We start from the raw sequence: 26243 nt of genomic DNA, 5'->3' as shown, positions 1-26243 counted from the left end.
AATAATGTGCTCAGACTGGGAGCTAGTTCAGAGTTGATCACTAGGTTCACCCAGGGGTGTCGGTGGCCAGAACACTACTTAAGGCCACGTTGTCCAGAGTATAGAGGAATAAAGGGCTGAGAGACGTGGATATGCTGTTCACTCCTTTCTTTACTTCTCCTTTGCAGCAACACATACATATATTCCAGTGCTCATGCAATAACAGCAGGATATTACACTTGTGCTTTTCTACACATTTTTATCTATATTTTCTACAGGTCTTTTATACAATATTTCTGATTAGCAATTATAAAAAAGAGGAGTAATGTGATCATATTTTAACTTGTATATGACAAACACACCTGCTGCTTACTCACACTTCCTGTTGACCTTTTTTAGCCAGTGCTAAACAGCAAAGGAAACACACAGTGGAGCAAACCCATTTGGTTTTTTGTGCTTGCTGTTTCTGGTTTTGTCCACCAGAGGGCAGCTTGCATTGTTTGCAGGTTCATCTGGAAAAACAAATATCTGCTTTAGATGCATTTTTGACATGATTTCCCCATGTATACATTTCATGATTTGGGTTGCTTCTAAGAAAATGTCATTTCATCTGCTTTTATATATATTTTTACCTGTTTTGGAGATAATGGTTCAGTTTTTAAATAGTGAGATTTTATTTTGATGACTTCCTACTTCCTTCCTGTGTCGTATTGCTGAACAAAACAAAGCTACTTGACTACAGCATTCATTCTGTAGTCAAGGAAGGAAGGACGGAGGGAGGGAGGAAGGAAGGAGGGAGGAAGGAAAGGAATAGGGAGTGAGGGAGGAAAGGAGGAAGGAAGGAAGGGAGTAAGGAGGGAGGGAGGAAGGAACCAAGGAAGGATGGAAGGAAGGTAAGGACTAAGGAGAGAGGGAGAAAGGAAGCAAGGAAGGATGGAAGGACGGAAGGAAAGGAGGGAGGGGGGAAGGAAGCAAGGAAGGATGGAAGGAAGGGAGGAAGCAAGGAAGGATGGAGGGAAGGGAGGAATGAAGGAAGGAAAGAAAGGAATAGGGAGGAAGGATGGAAGGAAGGAAAAGACTAAGGAGAGAGGGAGGAAGAAAGCAAGGAAGGATGGAAGGAAGTGAGGAAAGGAGGGAGGGAGGAGGGAAGGAAGGAAAGGAGTAAGAAGGGGGGAGGAGGGAAGCAAGGAAGGATGGAAGGAAGGAAAGGAGTAAGGAGGGAGGGAGGAAGGAACCAAGGAAGGATGGAAGGACGGAAGGAAAGGAGGGAGGGAGGAAAGAACCAAGGAAAGATGAAAGGAAGGGAGGGAGGGAGGAAGCAAGGAAGGATGGAAGGAAGGGAGGGAGGGAGGAAGCAAGGAAGGATGGAAGGAAGGGAGGAATGAAGGAAGGAAAGAAGGGAATAGGGAGTGATGGAGGAAAGGAGGAAGGAAGGAAGGGAGGAAGGAGGGAGGGAGGAAGGAAGCAAGGAAGGATGGAAGGAAGGAAAAGACTAAGGAGAGAGGGAGGAAGGAAGCAAGGAAGTGAGGAAAGGAGGGAGGGAGGAGGGAAGGAAGGAAGGAAAGGAGTAAGAAGGGAGGGAGGAGGGAAGCAAGGAAGGATGGAAGGAAGGAAAGGAGTAATGAGGGAGGGAGGAAGGAAGAACGGAGTAAGGAGGGAGGGAGGAAGGAAGCAAGGAAGGATGGAAGGAAGGAAAGGACTAAGGAGAGAGGGAAGAAGGAAGGAATGAGTAAGGAGGGAGGGAGGGAGGGAGGGAGGAAGTATTGGTGAACAAAGCCACTTGACTACAGAATGAATGAGCTAAAGGTAAAACAGTAAAAGTTGAAGGTAAACAGGAAAATAAGGCAACAAAGCAGAAACGGCAACTTAATGATAAAAACGTGGAAGGCTGAGAGGAAGAAGGAAGGAAAGGAGGGAGGGAGGAAGAAGGAAAGAAGGAGGGAGGGAGTAAGGGAAGGCTGAGTGTATTTTGGCACAAGGTTGGTGTGTGTTGTGCTTATGGTGATTATTTGAACTCTTTAGCCGCCTGTTTGGTGAATTGGCGGTGATGCTATGTAAAGATCATGGTTTGGGTTAAAATGAAGGAAGGAAGGAAGGAAGAAGGAAGGAAGGAGGGAGGGAGAAAGGAAAAGAGGAAGGGAGGGACGGAAAAAGGACAGAGGAAAGGAAGGGAGGAAGGAAAGGAGGGAGGGAGGAAGGGAGGACAGAAGGAAGGGAGGAAAGAGAGAATTAGGGAGGAAGGAGGAAGGAAGGACAGAGGAAAGGAAGGAAGGAAAGGAGGGAGGGAGGAAGAAGGAAGGAAGTACAGAGGAAAGGAAGGGTGGGTGGAAAAAGGAAGGGAGGGAGGAAGAAGGAAGGTAGGAGGGAGGGAGAAAGCAAAAGAAAAAGGGAGGAAGGAAGAAAAGAAGGACAGAGGAAAGGAAGGAGGGAAGGAAAGAAGGAGGGAGGGAGTAAGGGAGGACAGAAGGAAGGGAGGAAAGAGAGAATTAGGGAGGAAGGAGGAAGGAAGGACAGAGGAAAGGAAGGAAGGAAGGAAGGAAGGAAGGAAGGAAGGGAGGGAGGAGGGAGGGAGTAAGGGAGGACAGAAGGAAGGGAGTTAAGAGAGAGGAAGGAATGAAGGAGGAGGGAAGGAAGAAAGGAAAAGCGGAAGGAAGCTGTGGTTAATGTCTAGTCTCTTACCATCTTTGGGAGGGTTTGCTACACACACAACTTTATTGTAAATCCTTCCATCTCTCTTGCTGCAGGTTTGTCACAGACAGCTGGCATGGATCCTTCTGTCAGGAAAGGTTTGGTATCCAGTCCTGAGGTGTACTGACCCAGGCTGGTGAAGCAGTCCCACAGGTGCAGGTTCAGGTTTTAACTGTAGCTGGGAAGGAAGGAGGGAGGGAGGGAGGAAGCAAGGAAGGATGTAAGGAAGGAAAGGAGGGAGGAGGGAGGTAGCTGGGACGTTGCCATCAAAAATAAACATAGTCCAGTCAGCTCTCCTGTCCTCTGAGGCTGGGGGATGATGGAGCCATCGCCATGTTTCTGCTAGATTTCATCCTTTCCCTCTTCCTGGCTGTTTTCTCAGCGCTCTCGCTCCGTACTTGCCGGTCCAGAAAGTGGGCTGGTATCACGGCTGGTGTGTGCACATTTTGGGGGTGTATCTAAAATGAAGCACTATGACCATGTTACAGGTACCGGCTGGCACCACGTAAACAGCTTATATGCTCTCTCTGGAAACAGGAGAAATAAGTGAGACGGGGCAAACTCTGCGTCCGTTTTTCATCTGGCTCAGCAGAAAGAGGGAGAGGATTTATTAAAACATTCACTATTTAAATCCTCCTCTGTTACAAACACTCAATGTTCTCTATGAAATAAACACCACTTGAAAATAAAATACTATTTGTCTTTTCTCATCTTTCAGCAAATACTGAGTTACAAGTTTTGTGTGATTAAATAAATCAAAATGACAATAACCACTGTTACCCTGTAAGTTGTCTCTTTTCAACTTCATATAAAACATAGCTTGTTACCACTTACATATAAAACATAGCTTGTTACCACTTACATATAAAACATAACTTGTTACCACTTACATCTGGTTCCTAAATGCATTTTCCATTTCCAACTAAAATTGTTTTACTATTTCAAAATACATGAGCTGACAGATTTTTAACTTGTCATTAAACACTTTTAAAATATATAAAATTCGTGTTTAACATTAGGTTTTAACCTTTTTACACAATATCATACATTTCAAAACTATTAGACTTTACAAAAATGTTCAAGGAGCTAAAAATAAAACTCTGCCCGACGTGACTCAGCAACAGGTGACGTCATCAGGCGCGAAAATGCGGCTGCTGCTCTATGTACATATATGTCCGCATATTCATAAAACAGCCTTATTAGCAGACATTAAAACATTCAGCGACATGTCAACATATTACACTTCAGTTACTTTGCTTCATTTACTATTCCACCAACCTGGAAACAGGAGAAATAAGTGAGACAAACTCCGTTTTTCATCTCGCTCAGCAGAAAGAGGAAAGCTGCAAAGCAGACCAAACTGACGTAAAGCATCCCGGAGCACAATAAGCGCCACACTGCCCCCTGCTGGCGACCCCACGATTACTCCTGACATCTATAGAAAATATTTTAGTGCAAGGATGGTGGAGACAGGTTGATCATTATCAGAGTTCACTAAACTAATATTATTATATTGGAAAATGTTCTATATACATAACATCTCACCCTATTCTACTGTAATGGAACAACAGATATGCAACAAATCCTTATTTTATAAAGACTGGTTTTAGAGAAATATTTGGTCTATAACTGACTTAATGGAAGCTAACGGCAGTTTTAACCCTTTCATTTCAGATTTCATGAACTTATGAAACACACTTCTCCAAGAATTTGTATTTCTAACCAAAAACATAACAACACACCAAATTATACAGCAACTGTCCCCACTATCAATCCAAGGAACTTTAATTCTGGACAAGAAATGCAAAAACTTTCTTTTTTTTTGCCAAAATTCTTTTTTATTATTTTCACAATATTACTAAAAAAAAACAACAACAACAAAGAAATACAATTACATGTATTGAACAAACACGTCAACCCCCCACCCCCGGCCCTTACATCATTTCAAATTCTTGGTTGGGAATCAGGTTAGTGAGTTCATTATATATAAGAAAAGATAAACAATATTAAAACAAGCATATTTGTGTAATATTAGGTACTGCAAAGCGTCCCCAGGCTCTTCCATCACATGAGACAAGTCTGTCCTCAATACAAAGCAAATAAAGGGATCCCACATCTGGTGGAAATGATGTTGTTGGTGTTTTATTGTATATGTCATTTTTTCTAAAGTGAGAGTTGAAGACAGTTCAGACAACCACCTCTTTACACTTGGGCTACTGGTATTTGTCCATGAGAAGGTTTTACTCTCTTTGCCATTAGCACACTTAAGTCTACAAATATCCGTTGATGTTTTTTAAACTTCAAATTATCTGGATATAGACCAAGTATAAACACATGTGGGATTAAGGGTATTTGAATCTGTAAAATATTTTGAATACATTGTTTTATTTCTGACCAGAATGTTTGTATTTTTGTACATTGCCAGATACAGTGGAAAAATGTTCATTATTCCTTCTCACATTTAACACAAATATCAGGTACAGCACAAAAACTGTTTTATTAGAAAATGTTTAACAGGAAAATGATTCTCTGGACGCCAAAATAAAAGTGATATTTTAAATAAATATGATAAACTCAGAACTATATATATTAAATTCCCTACACTCCCTAAATGAATAACATTTATCCCTCTAAAGAATTACTGAGAACAAGTTTTTTGCTCCTCATTACTCCTCACTGCTCCTCTCTGCTGCTCTCTGCTCCTCATTACTCCTCTCTGCTGCTCTCTGCTCTTCTCTGCTCCTCATTTCTCCTCTCTGCTCCTCACTGCTGCTTTCTGCTCCTCACTGCTCCTCACTGCTCGTCATTACTCCTCTCTGCTCCTCTCTGCTCCTCTTTGCTCCTTCTACAGAGACACTGAGGAACCATAGTCGACTGCAAACCCAGCACACAGAGGTTGAGTGAATGTGGTGTTGAAGGTGTGGAGGTGGATCAGTGTGTCAGAGGAGACTCTGTAGAAGGACAGAGTGCCAGCAGGACAGTCCACATACACTGCTACTCTGTTAGAGACAGAGGAGGAGGAGGAGGAGGAGGAGGAGGAGGAGGAGATGGATGTTTCTCTCTTATTGTGACAGACAGAGTAACCATCATCAGAGCAGTACAGACTCCAGGACTGATCATTATATCCAAACCAACAGTCATAACTGTTTCCTTTCCTGTTGATTCTTCTGTAACTCACTGATATATAAACACTTCCGCTCCACTCGACCTCCCAGTAACAGCGACCAGTCAGATCATTTCTACACAGCAGCTGAGAGTAGACATCAAATCTGTCTGGATGATCAGGATATGGCTGATCCTCCTCCACATGTGTCACCTTCCTGTTGTTATCAGACAGTTTGAGGTTTGTGTTCATTGTGTTTGGATCCAGTTCCAGTTCACAGGCATCTGATGGAGAGAACGAGACACAATACAGCTGCAGTTTATCATCTGTTGATTTATTAACTACTTTACTGAAACCATTCAAACTTAAACCATCTCCATGACAACTGAGACATCACTGAGGAAGACCATGAGATGTGACTGAAAGCTTTGGACATACAGAGTAAGTGGACCTTTAGATGAGAATGTTTTTCAAAGTGAAACTTGATTCCAGCTGCGTCTGATGTTTGTCTGAATGTAATTAATGAAGTATTTAAGATGGTTAAAGAACAGGATTTTTCTATCAACTTAACTCATGTAACTTAAACCAGTAACGTTCCACATCTAGAAAGGAGTTAGTCTGTCTGTGTGTTCTTGGCTTGTTCTTGACATTCCCATCAGTATGTTTCTTATTCATGTCCACTGCTTTCATATTAGAGATGAGATGAAGTTGAGCTGGAAGCTAACAGTGGTGATGCGGGGAGAGGCAGCACTGCAGAGCTGCAGGTAGCTCAGCTCATTTTACTTTGTTGATAATGAGAGGAAGGTTTGAACACGCTTGAATTTAAATAATAATATAACAAACATGATTTTAATATTGCACTAGCTCTCCATCAGTATGTTTCTACCTTTTAAAGGGTTAGGTGATATATTCAAAACTTATGTTGTTGTCAGTGACTTGTTAAATAAATGAATCCATTTGAAAGTGATCAGTGACATCATCGTCATTGATGATGAAAAGTCAAAGTATTTTCTTTTACATTTTGTAATGAATTAAGAGGGAGATATAAAAGGAGTCATTGGTAGAAATAAACCACCAAATCTCAGTATCATTTATAAAATATGTTTGTATGTTGTGCATATAGATAAGAGTGTAAGTCATGTATTTGAATACATGCATTCATACTTTTAGATCTGTGAATAGTTTTAGTGTCAGTCTTTAGTATTTGGGCCATTCATTTAAAATAAAAAGATAAATATTTATAAATATAATATTAAAACACTCAACCCTTCCCCTTCTTTTCACTCAGAAGAATGTTTGTGTCAAAGTATTAAATTAATTATTGAGCTTTAAAATGTCAAAATGTCATTCAGTGTAACTGTCCCGAGTTAAATTCTAATGACAAAACTGTTTTTAAAATGTAGAAAATCAAAATAAAATATAAATTGACACACATGGCATGATTATGTAAGTGTTTGCAACAATATGTAGAATAATGCAACTTATTTTAAAATGTGAATAACTTCTGTCCCAAAATGTGTGCGTCACCAATGTCATTCAGTGTAACAATGGGTAAAAAGTCATTTTAAAGCATACCACATGATGCTGATCATGTGACAGTGTGTGACATCATGAAAAGGACCCTTAGAGGACCCTCTGTCCATGTGGTCATGTGACTACATCTCTCTGTAATATTTGATCATTACAGTTTTTAAAAAATGTCCTTCAGTGCGACTCAGAAAACAAACTTTAAATATTATGATTTTTTAAAAAGCTAAATTAAATATGATAATTAATGATAATGTCTATCGGTGAAGGTCTTAACTTTATATAGGTAGCAAAGGAACTGCCTGATAAATGTGTTTATGTCTGAGATCCGTCCTTCAGTGTTAAACATGTTACACCGAATGACAGAAACGTTACACTGAATGACAGAAACGTTACACTGAATGACAGAAACGTTACACTGAATGACAGTGATAGTTTATAACATTTAATCATGCATCATATTTATTTGTTGTATGTAGTTGTTGTATTAATAGTGGATATTATCATTTATATCTATTTTATATCATTTGAATGTATTTTAAGGCACATTATCTGTAAACTGTCGACATCTTAAACATCTCGTCCTGATTTTAGTTTTTAACTTTAAAGAAAATACTGGTGCTGCTGCAGATAATTGTTTATAGGATCATTATTGTTGTTGCTAAAGGAATCACATTTCATCAATATTTTTGGGCCATTTTGATATGTGTCATTCGGTGTAACGTAATATTGTCATACAGTGTAACACCAATATTTTATATTTAAATACAGTAATTTGTCTTTTTTGACTCACAGAGACAAAAACAAATCTTAAAGGTAGTAAAAGGTATTTTTAAACATTTAAGAAAGAAATTCAGTGCAAGGCAGTAAATGTTTGTTAAAGACCTTCAACACATTTAGAGTTGTACCAATGACGCATCAAATATGTGGTGTTCAAAATGAAATAATGTTTTCTGGGTAGTTATATTTCTGACAGTCTGAACATAAATATAGAACCAAATGATTGTGATAAATGGACATTAAAGACTTTTTGTTAAAACAACAATTAGTGTTACACTGAATGACATTTTTCCACAGTATATTCTTACTAATCACAATAAAAATGAATTACTGGTTTTATTCTTGAGTATAACTAATATAAGTGCAAAGGTGACACTCCAATGAACATTAAAAAGCCTTTTAGGGGACTCTACTAGCTCTTTTATTTTTTACTACTTTGAAAACCTCACACGTCTTTGACCCATTTATCACTGATCTGTACCTGTATGGGACTATAAGATCTGTGCTACTTTATATATTTCTGTATACTAATAAAATACATAGGAAACATGTAAATCATGTGACATTGTGACTGTTTTCCTTTTAGGGTGTTCAGAGCAGGGACAGACAGCTGAGAGACACTGAAGTCAGGGGACAGAGGACAGAGTCATATCAGCCAGTTAGTGGAAATGTGGAAGGATATCACACTCGGGAGTAAAAACAAGTTGCTTTATATGTTAACATTTTGATGCTGTTTTTGCCTTTCACTTGAACCTTTACCTGTATCTGTGTCTGTTCATTGAGCCATAAGATACAACTAGGAAAAGAACATTTATTCACAACATTTGAATTCAAACTTTGATCAATATTCTTCCCATGTTATTTATTCATCTACAAAACTGGATGATTAGGCCTGCAATTAAAGAATTGATATTTGATATTTATCAGTTCATTACTTCCATTCAAAATGTGTTTTCCTTTACCTTTACTAATCTATCTTTTTAGTAGAATAAAATATATTTGTGAATGTTTTGCAGTGTAGTTCAATTATGACATATTTCCGTTCAAACCATTAACGGATCTGTCAGGTTTCCCATATGTGTCAATGTTAAACTCATTCCTACGCCCTTGCTCACCATACTGAAGTTACTGCGCTGAAGTTTGGGCCAATAATTACAAATCTAATGTACAGTCATTGTTTATTCTTCAGAAAAGAGCAATTTGTAACATCCATAATGCAGAGTACAGGGATCATTCAAATCCATTATTCTTACTGTCTCATTTACTGAAGTTTGCTGATCTGGTGGAATTTCAAATAGCTCAAACTATGTACAAAGCAAAAAACAACCAACTGCCTGCAAATATCCAACAAATGTTCAGTGTAAGAGAGGAGGGCTACAATCTAAGAGGTCATACTTATTTCAAAAGTGTTAGCGTGCCAATGATGAGGAGGAACTTTAGTATTTGTGTTTGTGGTGTGAGGCTATGGATCAGTCTAAATGTGGAACTGAGGGAATGTCCAAACATTACGTTTTTTATAAAGAGGTACAAAGAAATGATCTTCAGTAGGTATAGGAATTAAGATGCTATTATTATATATGTATTTATATTATATGTATGTGTATTATATGTGATTTGGTTGTGTCCAAAAATGAGTGGATGACATTGGACTTGGTACTTTGTGTACTATTATTTGTATTACTTTGAGTTAATGCTGATAATATTTATGATAGTGACAATGGTGGCAATGTAGTGATGATGATGATGATGATGATGATGATGATGATGATGATGATGGTAATAATGATTATATCTATGACTAGATAATAATAGTAAAATAATAATGGTGATATAGACGGTAATGATAGTGATAATAATATTAATGATAATATATTTCTATATACTACACAGGAACACAGGTACAGAAATGTAAGTTGATTGTGAATTAGGGGCAGGAATTAAATAAGTGTAAACTTCATCCTGCTCCTTTTCAGGCACAGTTACTGCCAGAAGAATGTCATTGTTTGCTTCTTTTATTTGTTTCATTCTTGGTTGATTTTCTTTTTTTCCTTTTGGAATTGAAATTGTTCGTTTATGTCTGAAATAAACATTAACATAAAAAACATAAAATGATGAAATCAAACGTATTAGCTTGTAAAATGCACCTGTTAGTCTCTCAGCACCTGTCAGCATTCATTATAAATTGATTCCAATGAGAGTCAATGGCTGTGTCTCAATTTGGACCCAACTGCGAGGCTGCATCCTCGAAGTACGCGGCCTTTGCGGCCTTCGAAGGATGCAGCCTTGAGGAACCTCCGAAGGACGCATCAACCGTTGTGAAATGAGACGGTCTAGCCTTCGAGGCATTTCCTGGTTGCGTCACCAGCTGTTCCCTCCCATAAGACGAGAAAGACGTCTCGACCGACACACGGTGAAAAAGCTGACAAAATTATAAGAGAGAAGAAAGGAGAAGAATAAAGGAAAGGAGAAGAAAGAAGGAAAACACACAAGAAAGAAAGAAAGAAAGAAAGAAAGAAGAAGAAAGAAGGAAAACACACAAGAGAAAGAATAATAAAATAATAATAATCTGTAAATAGTTATTTCTGATGTAATTTTTGTAAATAGTGAAATGTTTCATCACTTGATAATAAAAGAAAATATTTAATCCCTTGTTCTTCCTGAACAGTAGCACTTTATGCAACCCTGTTATAAATTGTACTGAAGTTGTAAATACTAAATGGAATAGACGTGTAACAATGAACAATATTTTTTATTTAATAACAACATAAAACATCAAAATCTTCACAATCAAATAAAAAATAAAGCAAAATCATAAATAAACACAGTTCATAAATAAAATCAAATTAAACACATCTATATAGATGTATATTTATTTTTCTATTACTTTTTCCAGGAGAGAGAAGAGCCTCTCCATCCTGTCTTTCCCCTCCTGCTCCCTCCTCTCCTCTGCCTCATTTTGCCTTCTCATGTCCTCCTTTATGAGGTCAAGGAGGTCATCCTCCCTCCTCCTCTTCCTCCTGGGCCTTGGCTGGTCCTCTTCCTCCTCTTCACTCTCCTGCTCACCCACTGCGGCACTTGACCCTGGTGTGTCCTCACGGATGGAGGCAATGAGGACAGGGGGGGGCAATAGATGGCCTCTGCCCCAGTACCTCATCCATGAGGACAAACCACGGCCAAGTGCCAGCAGTGGGCTTGCCGCTGGCCCCCTCCCCTGTCCCTGGATATTTGCAATCCTAAGGCAGTGGAAATCAATCATGTCAGCAATTTTCAGCAAAAGTATTTAGTAACAGTAAAACTAATCCAAACCTGTAGGCTACCTACTTTATTTTATTTATTTTTTAAATTGTCCCATTTTTTTTTGGCCTGGTAGGGCTGGACCTTCCCCTCCAGCCCAATCTTTTCCAGTATTACTCTAAACACAGAGGGAAGCAAGAGAAAAGGTAAACACAAGATCACATCAACACAGGGATGCAAAGATGTACAAAAATGGACATCAGCCTTACCTCCATCCCGCCGTGGCGGAGTTTTTGGCCCCCGTGAATAGATGGTCATTTTCCCCTCTTTGTTTAATCAGGAGCTCGGTTTGCTCCTTGCTCCCTAAAACAAAAATAAAACAAAATGTAATGTAAAACATGTTTTTTTTACTATGTCAACAGACAAAAGGGTTCTAATATAGCAAAAAAGTATCATAATAATGATAATAATGAAGTATAACATATAATAGTGATAATCGCAAACGTAGCTCTTTATTAAAATCTAAATTTGTTCATCTTAGTCCATTTATATATATATATATATATATATATATATATATATATATATATATAAAAGATATAAGTCAAGTAATAAAATATAAGTGATTATTAAAAGTATAAAAGTATAAGTAGTAATAAGAACAAATGATTAAATAAAACAAACCAATACTTACACTTGAATGAAGAGTCTTCACCTGTTGGTGTCGCCATTGTTGTGTTTTCGCGGCACTGAACAGCGCCGCGCAAAGGATCTTGGGATTTGGGAGGCCGCGAAGGATAGTAGCGATGCATCCTCGAAAAAGAGGGAAAAGAAGGCCGCATTTCAAGGCTGCATTTGAAGGAGTCTTCGAATTGGGACAGCCTTCGCGCGGCGTTGTGACGTAATCGGCCTCTAAATGCGCACTTCGAGGATGCAGCCTCGCAATTTGGACCAAATTGGGACACAGCCAATGTAAACCCTTCACAAGCACGTGACCTGAGGCTGCTCTCTGATTGGCTTCCTTCAGTTTTCCATGACACGCCCACTTTTATTGGCAGCAAATTGTTGTTGTTTTATGTTTTTAATCTACTGTGATTGGACAGTTCTGGCTGTCATTCACACCCTCCCGTCAGCTGCTGTCACTCAAACTCCTGCTGACGGTAGTTTCAGGAGATGATGTTACAGTGGAGCCGCAGAAATTAAAGAAGGTTATTCTGTTATTTCTCTATAAAAACATCATTTCACAAGACTTTCACTAGAAGAGAAAAAGCAGCTTGGACCGAGCCGGTTTACAGCTCCAGCAGCAGCAGGTGATGGAGGAACGACACCTAAAACATCTCTCTGAAAAATGCAAACAGAAATCTGCCGCCATCAACACAATAACATGAAGATAAGTTTTTTAGCAGGCTTAGCATTGCTGAGCTCTGTCTGCAGCTGTTTCACCACATCTGGCCACATGTGGACCTCCTCTATGCCAAGCTCCAGAAGAGGAACATAGATTCAGTCCATATCAGTGGCTGCATCCAGCAGCTCCAACAGAACAAACATCAGGTAGTGGCTGCATTCCTGTTATTAATATTATAAAAGCTTAAAAAGACTTTATAAAAGACATAAATATGAATAATGTGTAAAAGATTAAAATGCAGGATAAGAAATGATGGAATGTGTAATATTATTAAAATAAGAAGTTAAATAAGTTGTGTTTAATCACAGCAGTGTGTAGTGCTTAATGCACCATCTAGTGTCCTGTTCAGGTATTACAACAACTAACAGATTACAGTCAAATCAGGACTTAAGACACAATAATTAAATATATTTGGTGGTGTCTCTTTTTAAGCACATTAACTTATTAGTAACTTTACTTTAACTGTTGGTAGCTTTAGGTGATGTGAGTGAAATGGACATTTTGTCATGTCTGATTATAATGTTTTATTCTTGTCTCTGTGGGTCAGAGATACCATACTGGGACACACCAGAGAACACTTCTCCTTTATAAACTACCTAGTTAGTGCCACCTTGCTGCTGGGGGACAGGTTTGAACATTTCCTGAGGATGCACTGAGCAACACCTTGAAGGCCGACCCGATGCTCAATGGAATCAAGCTGAAGACAGAGTTTAGTCTCATCTACAGCAGGACGAGTTCAGAGCCTGTTGTGGTGCTGTGGATCTATTCCAGTTGTTTATGGAGAGAACAATCTCAGAGACTGTCACTTTCCTAAAGATCCTCATCACCCATGACCACAGCGGAAGCTGAGAAGTGCTTCTCAACCATGAAAAGAATTCAAACTTTTCTCAGAAACAGCATGACCCAGGAGAGGCACTGGCCATGCTGTCAATGGAAAAGAGACTGGTGACTGACTTTAACCAGAGAGTCATTGACAAGTTCTGTTCAAGTAGTACTACCGGCTGTGTTTAGGCACCATTACAGTGTGTTGTGTTGTTTTTAGATTGGCTTTCCTTTCTTTCTTTTTTTAATTTTTCTTGCTGCGGTATGAAGTGGTGCTACAGTTTGTTTGACACTAACCCTAGCCCCCCCCCCCCCCCCCCCCCCCACACACACACACACACGCACCAAATGCCCCCCCAGTAGTCAGTATGAATGAATGAACTTTATCTGCAGGAGAGACATGAGGGACATTTTGGAGCAGGTAGCGCCACCATGTGGACATTTATAAAACATTTCTCTTTTAACTCCTGAACTGTGACCAACAGAAGGAAATTTCTGTTTTATGGATTCATTGGTTCAAGATAAATGTCAGTTTAGGCCACGCCCATTTCTGACTAAGCACTTTTTCCATCATTTTGAACTTTTTTCACATCTTTTACATATTTCGTCCAGTTTTTCCTCAAAGTTCTCATGAATCAAACTGAAAACACACTCACACTTCCTCACACCAGGTTTCAGTCTCTGCAGTCCACCATGGTCCATCCTGGAGGAAGAGACAAAGACACAATCAGCTTCATACACCTTCACTCATATCCACCATTAAACATGAACCACAGTCCCTCAGTTAGTCAGAGTGTCTGTCCATTTGTCCATACCTGAGAGTGTCCACCTTCTCTGTCCATACCTGAGAATGTCCATCTGTCTGTCCGTACCTGAGAGTGTCCACCTGTCTGTCCGTACCTGAGAGTGTCCACCTGTCTGTCCATACCTGAGAGTGTCCACCTGTCTGTCCGTACCTGAGAGTGTCCACCTGTCTGTCCATACCTGAGAGTGTCCAGTCTCCAGTGTGGATCCTCCAGTCCAGCAGACAACAGCTTCTCTCCTGAGTCTCCTGGATGATTGTAGCTCAGATCCAGCTCTCTTAGATGGGAGGGGTTGGACCTCAGAGCTGAGGCCAGAGAAGCACAGCCTTCCTCTGTGATCAGACATCCTGACAGACTGAACACACACAACAGTTCATCTAATGACCTTAAAAACATTCAACAACTCAATAAACAAGATTTTGTCCTTCAGGCCTTTATGTTCACACTCAGCGCCCCCTACTGTATGTTGGTGCCATGCAGATACATTTTCGGTTACTAGTAGGAGTGAAAGCACATGTTCCTGCTGGAGGCTGCATTCTGATTTATGTTGGCAGAAGAAATGCCTTTAAAGTTAAATGTTGTTCCACAGAAAATCTAAAGAACATTTCAGACAAATGTACTGATGTTTTAACTTAGTTCTTATTTTTCATTCCAAAAATGTTCACTGTGTAATCACAATAATTTAATTAGGCAACTTAAACGTACTTAAATATTACTTTATATACACAGTAATAAAACTGACCTGAGGGTGTCCAGTCCACAGTGTGGACTCTCCAGTCCAGCAGAAAGCTGCTTCACTCCTGAATCCTGCAGGTTGTTGTTACTCAGGTCCAGATCTCTCAGACTAGAGGACTGGGAGCTGAGAACTGAGGACAGAGCTGCACAGCTTCTCTCAGAGAGATTACAGCCACTCAACCTGGAAATATGAAGAAAAACAAAACAAGAAATAGGTTACTTATTTCATTTATTTTAAAAAGACAGCAGAGTATCTAAATAATAATAAATAAAGCCAACTATCTGAGTACTTACAGAGCTTTGTTGGAGGCTTTGACCATTGGCAGCAGCCTCAGAAGAGCAGCCTCTGAAGCAGAGTATTTCTTCAGGTCAAACACGCCCAGATCTTTTTCTGATGGCAGTAGGAGAGTTTCAAGTGTACAGTGTGGACTCTCCAGTGCAGCACACAGCTGCTTCACTCCTGAATCTGGCAGGTTGTTGTTACTCAGGTCCAGATCTCTCAGACAAGAGGACTGGGAGCTGAGAACTGAGGACAGAGCTGCACAGCTTCTCTCTGAGAGGTTGCATGAACTCAGTCTGGAGAGACAACAATGAACAAGAAGACAAATAATATTTTAATTTAAATAAGTCTAAACTTTGATGATATATAATCTCTGCCAAGCACCAGCTTCAATCTTTAATGTTCTGTTCTGAACCTGCTGAAGATGTGACAGTTAATAAAAAAGTAATCACAATAAATAGGAATACAGTAAAATAAATCACTTATCAAACCTGAGAGTTTCCAGTCCACAGTGGGGACTCTCCAGTCCAGCAGAAAGCTGCTTCACTGCTGAATCCTGCAGGTTGTTGTTACTCAGGTACAGATCTCTCAGACGAGAGGACTGGGAGCTGAGAACTGAGGACAGAGCTGCACAGCTTCTCTCTGAAAGGTTACAGCCACTCAACCTGGAAATATGAAGAAAAACAAAACAAGAAATAGGTTACTTATTTAATTTATTTTAAAAAGACAGCAGAGTATCTAAATAATAATAAATAAAGCCAACAATCTGAGTACTTACAGAGCTTTGTTGGAGGCTTTGACCATTGGCAGCAGCCTCAGAAGAACCGCCTCTGAAGCAGAGTATTTCTTCAGGTCAAACACGTCCAGATCTTTTTCTGATGGCAGTAGGAGAGTTTCAAGTGTACAGTGTGGACTCTCCAGTGCAGCACACAGCTGCTTCACTCCTGAATCTGGCAGGTTGTTGTTACTCAGGTCCAGATCTCTCAGACTAGAGGACTGGGAGCTGAGAACTGAGGACAGAGCTGCACAGCTTCTCTCTGAGAGGTGACAGTCACTCAACCTGGAGAAGAATTTCAATAGGTCAATTCACAGATCCAATATATAAAGACAATAAAAGCTTGGTGGGTAAACTTTTATAGACAGTTGACTCCAGACCTGAGGGTGTCCAGTCCACAGTGTGGATTCTCCAGTCCAGCAGAAAGCTGCTTCACTCCTGAATCCTGCAGGTTGTTGTTACTCAGGTCCAGATCTCTCAGACTAGAGGACTGGGAGCTGAGAACTGAGGACAGAGCTGCACAGCTTCTCTCTGAGAGGTGACAGTCACTCAACCTGGAGAAGAATTTCAATAGGTCAATTCACAGATCCAATATATAAAGACAATAAAAGCTTGGTGGGTAAACTTTTATAGACAGTTGACTCCAGACCTGAGGGTGTCCAGTCCACAGTGTGGACTCTCCAGTCCAGCAGAAAGCTGCTTCACTCCTGAATCCTGCAGGTTGTTGTTACTCAGGTCCAGATCTCTCAGACTAGAGGACTGGGAGCTGAGAACTGAGGACAGAGCTGCACAGCTTCTCTCTGAGAGGTGACAGTCACTCAACCTGGAGAAGAATTTCAATAGGTCAATTCACAGATCCAATATATAAAGACAATAAAAGCTTGGTGGGTAAACTTTTATAGACAGTTCAATCCTGACCTGAGGGTGTCCAGTCCACAGTGTGGACTCTCCAGTCCAGCAGAAAGCTGCTTCACTCCTGAATCCTGCAGGTTGTTGTTACTCAGGTCCAGATCTCTCAGACTAGAGGACTGGGAGCTGAGAACTGATGACAGAGCTGCACAGCTTCTCTCAGAGAGATTACAGCCACTCAACCTGGAAATATGAAGAAAAACAAAACAAGAAATAGGTTACTTATTTCATTTATTTTAAAAAGACAGCAGAGTATCTAAATAATAATAAATAAAGCCAACTATCTGAGTACTTACAGAGCTTTGTTGGAGGCTTTGACCATTGGCAGCAGCCTCAGAAGAACCGCCTCTGAAGCAGAGTATTTCTTCAGGTCAAACACGTCCAGATCTTTTTCTGATGGCAGTAGGAGAGTTTCAAGTGTACAGTGTGGACTCTCCAGTGCAGCGCACAGCTGCTTCACTCCTGAATCTGGCAGGTTGTTGTGACTCAGGTCCAGATCTCTCAGACAAGAGGACTGGGAGCTGAGAACTGAGGACAGAGCTGCACAGCTTCTCTCTGAGAGGTGACAGTCACTCAACCTGGAGAAGAATTTAAATAAGTCAATTCACAGATCCAATATATAAGGACATTAAAAGCTTGGTGGGTAAACTTTTATAGACAGTTGAATCCTGACCCGAGGGTGTTCAGTCCACAGTGTGGACTCTCCAGTCCAGCAGAAAGCTGCTTCACTCCTGAATCCTGCAGGTTGTTGTTACTCAGGTCCAGATCTCTCAGACTAGAGGACTGGGAGCTGAGAACTGAGGACAGAGCTGTACAGCTTCTCTCTGAGAGGTTGCAGTCACCCAACCTGGAGAAGAATCAGCAGAACAAAAGAATTGCAAACATTACTTTTCTTCATCGAGCAAAGATGAAACTACATTAATATGGACAGTTCTGTGTGCACCTACAGAGCTTTGGTGGAGGCTTTGACCACTGGCAGCAGCCTCAGAAGAGCCTCCTCTGAAGCAGAGTATTTCTTCAGGTCAAACACGTCCAGATCAGTTTCTGATGACAGTAAGATGAAGACCAGAGCTGACCACTGAGCAGGAGACAGTTTATCTGTGGAGAGACTTCCTGATCTCAGGTACTGTTGGATCTCCTCCACTAGAGAACGATCATTCAGTTCATTCAGACAGTGGAACAGATTGATGCTTCTCTCTGCAGACACATTCTCACTGATCTTCTCCTTGATATAGCTGACTGTTTTCTGATTGGACCTACTTCCTGTCTGAGACAGCAGGCCTCGTAGGAGAGTCTGATTGGTCTGCAGTGAAAGACCCAGGAGGAAGCGGAGGAACAAGTCCAGGTGTCCATTTGGACTCTTTAAGGCCTCGTCCACAGCTCCCTGGTAGAAACGTGTTGATTTGCCTCCAAATGCTTCAGACCGCCAGCATGTTGTCTGTTTTTCTTCCAGCAGATTGACTCCAGACTTGATGAATGTCAGATGGACATGAAGAGCAGCCAGAAACTCCTGAAGGCTCAGATGGACGAAGCAGAACACCTTGTCCTGGTACAGTCCTCTCTCCTCTTTAAAGACCTGTGTGAACACTCCTGAGCACACTGAGGCTGCTCTGATATCGATGCCACACTCTGTCAGGTCTGATTCATAGAAGATCAGGTTGCCTTTCTGCAGCTGCTCAAAAGCCAGTTTTCCCAGAGACTTAATCATCTTCCTGCTCTTCTTACTCCAGTGTGGATCTGTCTCAGCTCCTCCATCATACTTGATGTTCTTCAGTTTGGACTGAAGCACCAGGAAGTGGATGTACATCTCAGTCAGGGTCTTGGGCAGCTCTGCTCCCTCTCTGCTTTTCAACACATCCTCCAGAACTGTAGCAGTGATCCAGCAGAAGACTGGGATGTGGCACATGATGTGGAGGCTTCTTGATGTCTTGATGTGGGAGATGATGGTGCTGGTCTGCTCCTCATCTATCAATCTCCTGCTGAAGTACTCCTCCTTCTGCGGGTCAGTGAACCCTCTGACCTCTGTCACCATGCCGACACACTCAGGTGGGATCTGATTGGCTGCTGCAGGTCGTGTGGTTATCCAGAGGCGAGCAGAGGGAAGCAGTTTCCCCCTGATGAGGTTTGTCAGCAGCACATCCACTGAGGTGGACTCTGTAACATCAGTCAGGATCTCAGTGTTGTGGAAGTCCAGAGGAAGTCGACACTCATCCAGACCGTCAAAGATGAACACAACCTGAAACTCTTCGAACCTGCAGATTCCTGCTTCTTTGGTTTCAGTAAAGAAGTGATGAACAAGTTCCACCAAGCTGTACTTTTTCTCTTTCACCACATTCAGCTCTCTGAAAGTGAATGGAAATGTGAAGTGTATGTCCTGGTTGGCTTTGTCTTCAGCCCAGTCCAGAGTGAACTTCTGTGTTAAGACTGTTTTCCCAATGCCAGCCACTCCCTTTGTCATTACTGTTCTGATTGGTTCATCTCTTCCAGGTGAGGCTTTAAAGAAGTCTTCTTGTCTGATTGTTGTTTCTGGTCTGTCTGGTTTCCTGGATGCTGTTTCAATCTGTCTGACCTCATGTTCATCATTGACCTCTGCAGTCCCTCCCTCTGTGATGTAGAGCGGTGTGTAGATCTGATTCAGAAGGGTTGGGTTTCCTGCTTTAGCGATCCCCTCAAACAGACACTGGAACTTCTTCTCCAGGTTAGACTTGAGTTTACGTCGACACGTTGCAGTACGAGCTCCTGAATGAACAAACAACAAATGAAATCAGTGAGTGGATCCTACAGAAAGTCTATAAATCTGAACATGTAAGTGTGTCTGTGTAGTTTTTCCTCCTCCATCAGTTTTATTCAGCTCATCAGTGGAGGACAAACAGCCTCTGATCTGATGCAGATGTGTGCAGCATATTTACAGCAGAGTTTGAAATATAAACCTCTCCCATGTTGCCTCCATTTCCTCTCCATCATGTTAAATCTGTTAAAATCCTCTTACTGCTCTGCAGATGCTCAGCCAGCTCCTCCTGCTTCATTCTCCTCAGGAAGTGCACTGTGATCTTCAGAAATGCCTCTCTGCTTCTCCTCCTCTGCTTTTTCTCCTCACCGTCCAACACCTCCTCATCCTCACTCGGACTCTCTAAGCATTCTGGGTCATCTGGACTCAGAGCCCTCTGGACTCTCTTCAGCTCGTTCTTCACAAAAGTGACGATGTTCTCCTCCAGCAGCTGGAACAGAAAGATAAAGTGAACATTTTATTTAAACTGGTAGAACACAACATGTGATTCATGTGTCAGTCTGAAGGCCTGCTGGTCTAAACAGAGCAGCATGGACACCGTTAGGACCTGAATGCTACTTTACTATTTCATCTGTGGTTGATGGAGTTAATAGTAAAAGGTGTGTTTGTACATGTACACACCATAAATATGGAGTCCAGCTGTGTTTGATGCTGCTGTGCAGACTGATCACTGGGAACCTCTGAGCTCTGCTGCTGAACTCTGTGGAGAAAAAAATCACGTTTAAGGACATTTAATGACTCAAATCTGCACACAGCTTATTAAAGATGTTCTGTCATGATGATTAAATGAACTCCTGTAAATGCTGCTCTGATTACTGGATGTTAAATTATTACCTTCCATCAGCAGGTTGTCCATCTTTAAACGAAATAGGACGAGGCATAGACCAGTCACTCCTCATGGACATACAGCTGGGTTCAGGAGAGTCTGCTCTCTGCTGCTGCATCCTGATATGAATAAAGAAGTGAAAAAAAGCATGTAGTTAACACGAAAGAACTGCTGCCCAGCTTCACTGAGTCTCTGCTGTCCAGCTTCACTGAGTCTCAGCTGCCCAGCTTCACTCAGTCTCTGCTGTCCAGCTTCACTGAGTCTCTGCTGTCCAGCTTCACTGAGTCTCTGCTGTCCAGCTTCACTGAGTCTCTGCTGCCCAATGCCTCCACAGACACCCAGCCAGCTCCCAAAACATAAGCCACCCTGCTGAGGTCCTCCTGTCTCTTGGTGTCCTTTCTACGTGGTTTTGTTGACACCTTGGTCTCCAAAGTTTCTGCACTGAGCAGCTCTTTCAGCCTCCAGAGTGGTCCTGTCCATCTGTCCTGCCTTCTTTCTCCTCTTTGTTTTCTCCCTCCTGACCAGCCTGGAGGGACATTTGGGAGCTGTCCCTTGAGGGGCGACTGTCATGATTCCTGTTTAAGCTCTGTTTGTGTTGTCCTGTCTGTTTCTGTCCCTGCCTTCAGTTTCAAACCCACCTGCTCACCTGCTGCCACTGTGTAATTCCCTCATCAGCTCCTCACTACATATACTGCTCTCACTCATTTTCTTTCATTCTAGACACTAGATTGTGATTCTGTTCCTGTCTGTTCCTGTTCCTCTTGTTACCTGTTCCTGCCGCTGTCAACCTTATTTGAACTGCTTTCCCTTTATGGTCTGTAAGCCTGTCTGTTGGTTTCTGAGCATTAAAGCTGTTTCCATTTAACCTGTCTGTGGTGTTTGTGCCTGGTTCACCTGCTCCACCCCACATAACACAGGAGGTTTACTCAGCCCAAACAGCCAAACAACCATTATTACATTCTTACCTTCTATAAGCAGGTTGTCCATCTTTAAACACAAGAGGACGACCCATAGACCAGTCACTCTTCATGGACACACAGCTGGGTTCAGGAGAGTCTGCTCTCTGCTGCTGCATCCTGATATGAATAAAGAAGTGAAAATAGCATGTAGTTAACACCAAAGAACTGCTGCCCAGCTTCACTGAGTCTCTGCTGTCCAGCTTCACTGAGTCTCTGCTGCCCAGCTTCACTCAGTCTCTGCTGTCCAGCTTCACTAAGTCTCTGCTGTCCAGCTTCACTGAGTCTCCGCTGTCCAGCTTCACTGAGTCTCTGCCGTCCAGCTTCCCTGAGTCTCTGCTGCCTCCACAGACACCCAGACAGCTCCCAAAACATCAGCCCCCCTGCTGAGGTCCTCCTGTCTCTTGGTCTCCTTTCTACATGGTTTTGTTGACACCTTGGTCTCCAAAGTTTCTGTCCTGAGCAGCTGTTTCAGCCTCCAGAGTGGTCCTGCCCATCTGTCCTGCCTTCTTTCTCCTCTTTGTTTTCTTCCTCCTGACCAGCCTGGAGGGACATTTGGGAGCTGTCCCTTGAGGGGGCGACTGTCATGATTCCTGTTTAAGCTCTGTTTGTGTTGTCCTGTCTGTTTCTGTCCCTGCCTTCAGTTTCAAACCCACCTGCTCACCTGCTGCCACTGTGTAATTCCCTCATCAGCTCCTCACTACATTTACTGCTCTCACTCATTTTCTTTCATTCTAGACACTAGATTGTGATGCTGTTCCTGTCTGTTCCTGTTCCTCTTGTTACCTGTTCCTGCTGGTTTCAACCTTATTTGAACTGCTTTCCCTTTATGGTCTGTAAGCCTGTCTGTTGGTTTCTGAGCATTAAAGCTGTTTCCATTTAACCTGTCTGTGGTGTTTGTGCCTGGTTCCCCTGCTCCGCCCCACATAACACAGGAGTTTTATTCAGTCCAAACAGCCAAACAACCATTATTACATTCTTACCTTTTATAAGCAGATTGTCCATCTTTAAAATTAATAGGACGACCCATAGACCAGTCACTCTTCATGGACACACAGCTGGGTTCAGGAGAGTCTGCTCTCTGCTGCTGCATCCTGATATGAATAAAGAAGTGAAAAAAACATGTAGTTAACACCAAAGAACTGATGTCCAGCTTCACTTGGTCTCTGCTGCCCAGCTTCACTGAGTCTCTGCTGCCCAGCTTCACTGAGTCTCTGCTGCCCAGCTTCACTGAGTCTCTGCTGTAGAGCTTCACTGAGTCTCTGCTGTAGAGCTTCACTGAGTCTCTGCTGCCTCCACAGACACCCATTCAGCTCCCAAAACATCATGAGGTCCACCTGTCTCTTGGTCTCCTTTCTACATGGTTTTGTTGACACCTTGGTCTCCAAAGTTTCTATCCTGAGCAGCTCTTTCAGCCTCCAGAGTGGTCCTGTCCATCTGTCCTGCCTTCTTTCTCCTCTTTGTTTTCTCCCTCCTGACCAGCCTGGAGGGACATTTGGGAGCTGTCCCTTGAGGGGCGACTGTCATGATTCCTGTTTAAGCTCTGTTTGTGTTGTCCTGTCTGTTTCTGTCCCTGTCTTCAGTTTCAAACCCACCTGCTCACCTGCTGCCACTGTGTAATACCCTCATCAGCTCTTCACTACATTTAGTGCTCTCACTCATTTTCTTTCATTCGAGACACTAGATTGTGATGCTGTTCCTGTCTGTTCCTGTTCCTCTTGTTACCTGTTCCTGCTGGTTTCAACCTTATTTGAACTGCTTTCCCTTTATGGTCTGTAAGCCTGTCTGTTGGTTTCTGAGCATTAAAGCTGTTTCCATTTAACCTGTCTGTGGTGTTTGTGCCTGGTTCACCTGCTCCACCCCACATAACACAGGAGGTTTACTCAGCCCAAACAGCCAAACAACCATTATTACATTCTTACCTTCTATAAGCAGGTTGTCCATCTTTAAACACAAGAGGATGACCCATAGACCAGTCACTCTTCATGGACACACAGCTGGGTTCAGGAGAGTCTGCTCTCTGCTGCTGCATCCTGATATGAATAAAGAAGTGAAAATAGCATGTAGTTAACACCAAAGAACTGCTGCCCAGCTTCACTCAGTATCTGCTGTCCAGCTTCACTAAGTCTCTGCTGTCCAGCTTCACTGAGTCTCCGCTGTCCAGCTTCACTGAGTCTCTGCCGTCCAGCTTCACTGAGTCTCTGCTGCCTCCACAGACACCCAGACAGCTCCCAAAACATCAGCCCCCCTGCTGAGGTCCTCCTGTCTCTTGGTCTCCTTTCTACATGGTTTTGTTGACACCTTGGTCTCCAAAGTTTCTGTCCTGAGCAGCTGTTTCAGCCTCCAGAGTGGTCCTGCCCATCTGTCCTGCCTTCTTTCTCCTCTTTGTTTTCTTCCTCCTGACCAGCCTGGAGGGACATTTGGGAGCTGTCCCTTGAGGGGGCGACTGTCATGATTCCTGTTTAAGCTCTGTTTGTGTTGTCCTGTCTGTTTCTGTCCCTGCCTTCAGTTTCAAACCCACCTGCTCACCTGCTGCCACTGTGTAATTCCCTCATCAGCTCCTCACTACATTTACTGCTCTCACTCATTTTCTTTCATTCTAGACACTAGATTGTGATTCTGTTCCTGTCTGTTCCTGTTCCTCTTCTTATCTGTTCCTAATGGTTTCAACCTTATTTGAACTGCTTTCCCTTTATGGTCTGTAAGCCTGTCTGTTGGTTTCTGAGCATTAAAGCTGTTTCCATTTAACCTGTCTGTGGTGTTTGTGCCTGGTTCACCTGCTCCGCCCCACATAACACAGGAGGTTTATTCAGTCCAAACAGCCAAACAACCATTATTACATTTTTACCTTCTATAAGCAGATTGTCCATCTTTAAAATTAATAGGACGACCCATAGACCAGTCACTCTTCATGGACACACAGCTGGGTTCAGAAGAGTCTGCTCTCTGCTGCTGCATCCTGATATGAATAAAGAAGTGAAAAAAACATGTAGTTAACACCAAAGAACTGATGTCCAGCTTCACTTGGTCTCTGCTGCCCAGCTTCACTGAGTCTCTGCTGCCCAGCTTCACTGAGTCTCTGCTGTAGAGCTTCACTGAGTCTCTGCTGCCTCCACAGACACCCATTCAGCTCCCACAACATCATGAGGTCCACCTGTCTCTTGGTCTCCTTTCTACATGGTTTTGTTGACATCTTGGTCTCCAAAGTTTCTATCCTGAGCAGCTCTTTCAGCCTCCAGAGTGGTCCTGTCCATCTGTCCTGCCTTCTTTCTCCTCTTTGTTTTCTCCCTCCTGACCAGCCTGGAGGGACATTTGGGAGCTGTCCCTTGAGGGGCGACTGTCATGATTCCTGTTTAAGCTCTGTTTGTGTTGTCCTGTCTGTTTCTGTCCCTGTCTTCAGTTTCAAACCCACCTGCTCACCTGCTGCCACTGTGTAATTCCCTCATCAGCTCCTCACTACATTTACTGCTCTCACTCATTTTCTTTCATTCTAGACACCCGATTGTGATGCTGTTCCTGTCTGTTCCTGTTCCTCTTGTTACCTGTTCCTGCTGGTTTCAACCTTATTTGAACTGCTTTCCCTTTATGGTCTGTAAGCCTGTCTGTTGGTTTCTGAGCATTAAAGCTGTTTCCATTTAACCTGTCTGTGGTGTTTGTGCCTGGTTCACCTGCTCCGCCCCACATAACACAGGAGTTTTATTCAGTCCAAACAGCCAAACAACCATTATTACATTCTTACCTTCTATAAGCAGATTGTCCATCTTTAAAATTAATAGGACGACCCATAGACCAGTCACTCTTCATGGACACACAGCTGGGTTCAGAAGAGTCTGCTCTCTGCTGCTGCATCCTGATATGAATAAAGAAGTGAAAAAAACATGTAGTTAACACCAAAGAACTGATGTCCAGCTTCACTTGGTCTCTGCTGCCCAGCTTCACTGAGTCTCTGCTGCCCAGCTTCACTGAGTCTCTGCTGCCCAGCTTCACTGAGTCTCTGCTGTAGAGCTTCACTGAGTCTCTGCTGCCTCCACAGACACCCATTCAGCTCCCAAAACATCATGAGGTCCACCTGTCTCTTGGTCTCCTTTCTACATGGTTTTGTTGACACCTTGGTCTCCAAAGTTTCTATCCTGAGCAGCTCTTTCAGCCTCCAGAGTGGTCCTGTCCATCTGTCCTGCCTTCTTTCTCCTCTTTGTTTTCTCCCTCCTGACCAGCCTGGAGGGACATTTGGGAGCTGTCCCTTGAGGGGCGACTGTCATGATTCCTGTTTAAGCTCTGTTTGTGTTGTCCTGTCTGTTTCTGTCCCTGTCTTCAGTTTCAAACCCACCTGCTCACCTGCTGCCACTGTGTAATACCCTCATCAGCTCTTCACTACATTTAGTGCTCTCACTCATTTTCTTTCATTCGAGACACTAGATTGTGATGCTGTTCCTGTCTGTTCCTGTTCCTCTTGTTACCTGTTCCTGCTGGTTTCAACCTTATTTGAACTGCTTTCCCTTTATGGTCTGTAAGCCTGTCTGTTGGTTTCTGAGCATTAAAGCTGTTTCCATTTAACCTGTCTGTGGTGTTTGTGCCTGGTTCACCTGCTCCACCCCACATAACACAGGAGGTTTACTCAGCCCAAACAGCCAAA

The 26243-nt window shown here is 42.4% G+C and overlaps 1 protein-coding gene across 2 annotated transcripts in view; it reads right to left on the bottom strand.

Annotated features, from left to right (window-relative positions):
* The window catches only part of LOC128360910 (NLR family CARD domain-containing protein 3-like), a 75669-nt gene that overhangs the window by 383 nt on the left and 49043 nt on the right, over positions 1 to 26243 (bottom strand). Inside the window, exons 7-11 of one of the 2 annotated variants that reach the window (XM_053321464.1) lie at positions 17050 to 17223; positions 15084 to 15257; positions 14523 to 14696; positions 14195 to 14241; positions 5513 to 6054 (exon numbers count right to left, since the gene is read on the bottom strand). In XM_053321464.1, the coding sequence (XP_053177439.1) occupies positions 5513 to 6054; positions 14195 to 14241; positions 14523 to 14696; positions 15084 to 15257; positions 17050 to 17223 (1111 nt within the window). Of the gene's footprint in view, positions 1 to 5512; positions 6055 to 14194; positions 14242 to 14522; positions 14697 to 15083; positions 15258 to 17049; positions 17224 to 26243 lie in introns of those variants that run through there. The other variant, XR_008321527.1, reaches the window with a different exon arrangement.

This window comes from Scomber japonicus, chromosome 6, assembly GCF_027409825.1.
Source record: "Scomber japonicus isolate fScoJap1 chromosome 6, fScoJap1.pri, whole genome shotgun sequence".
In the NCBI taxonomy this organism is placed as follows: Eukaryota; Metazoa; Chordata; class Actinopteri; order Scombriformes; family Scombridae; genus Scomber; species Scomber japonicus.
This window is presented reverse-complemented; position numbering and strand designations above follow the sequence as displayed.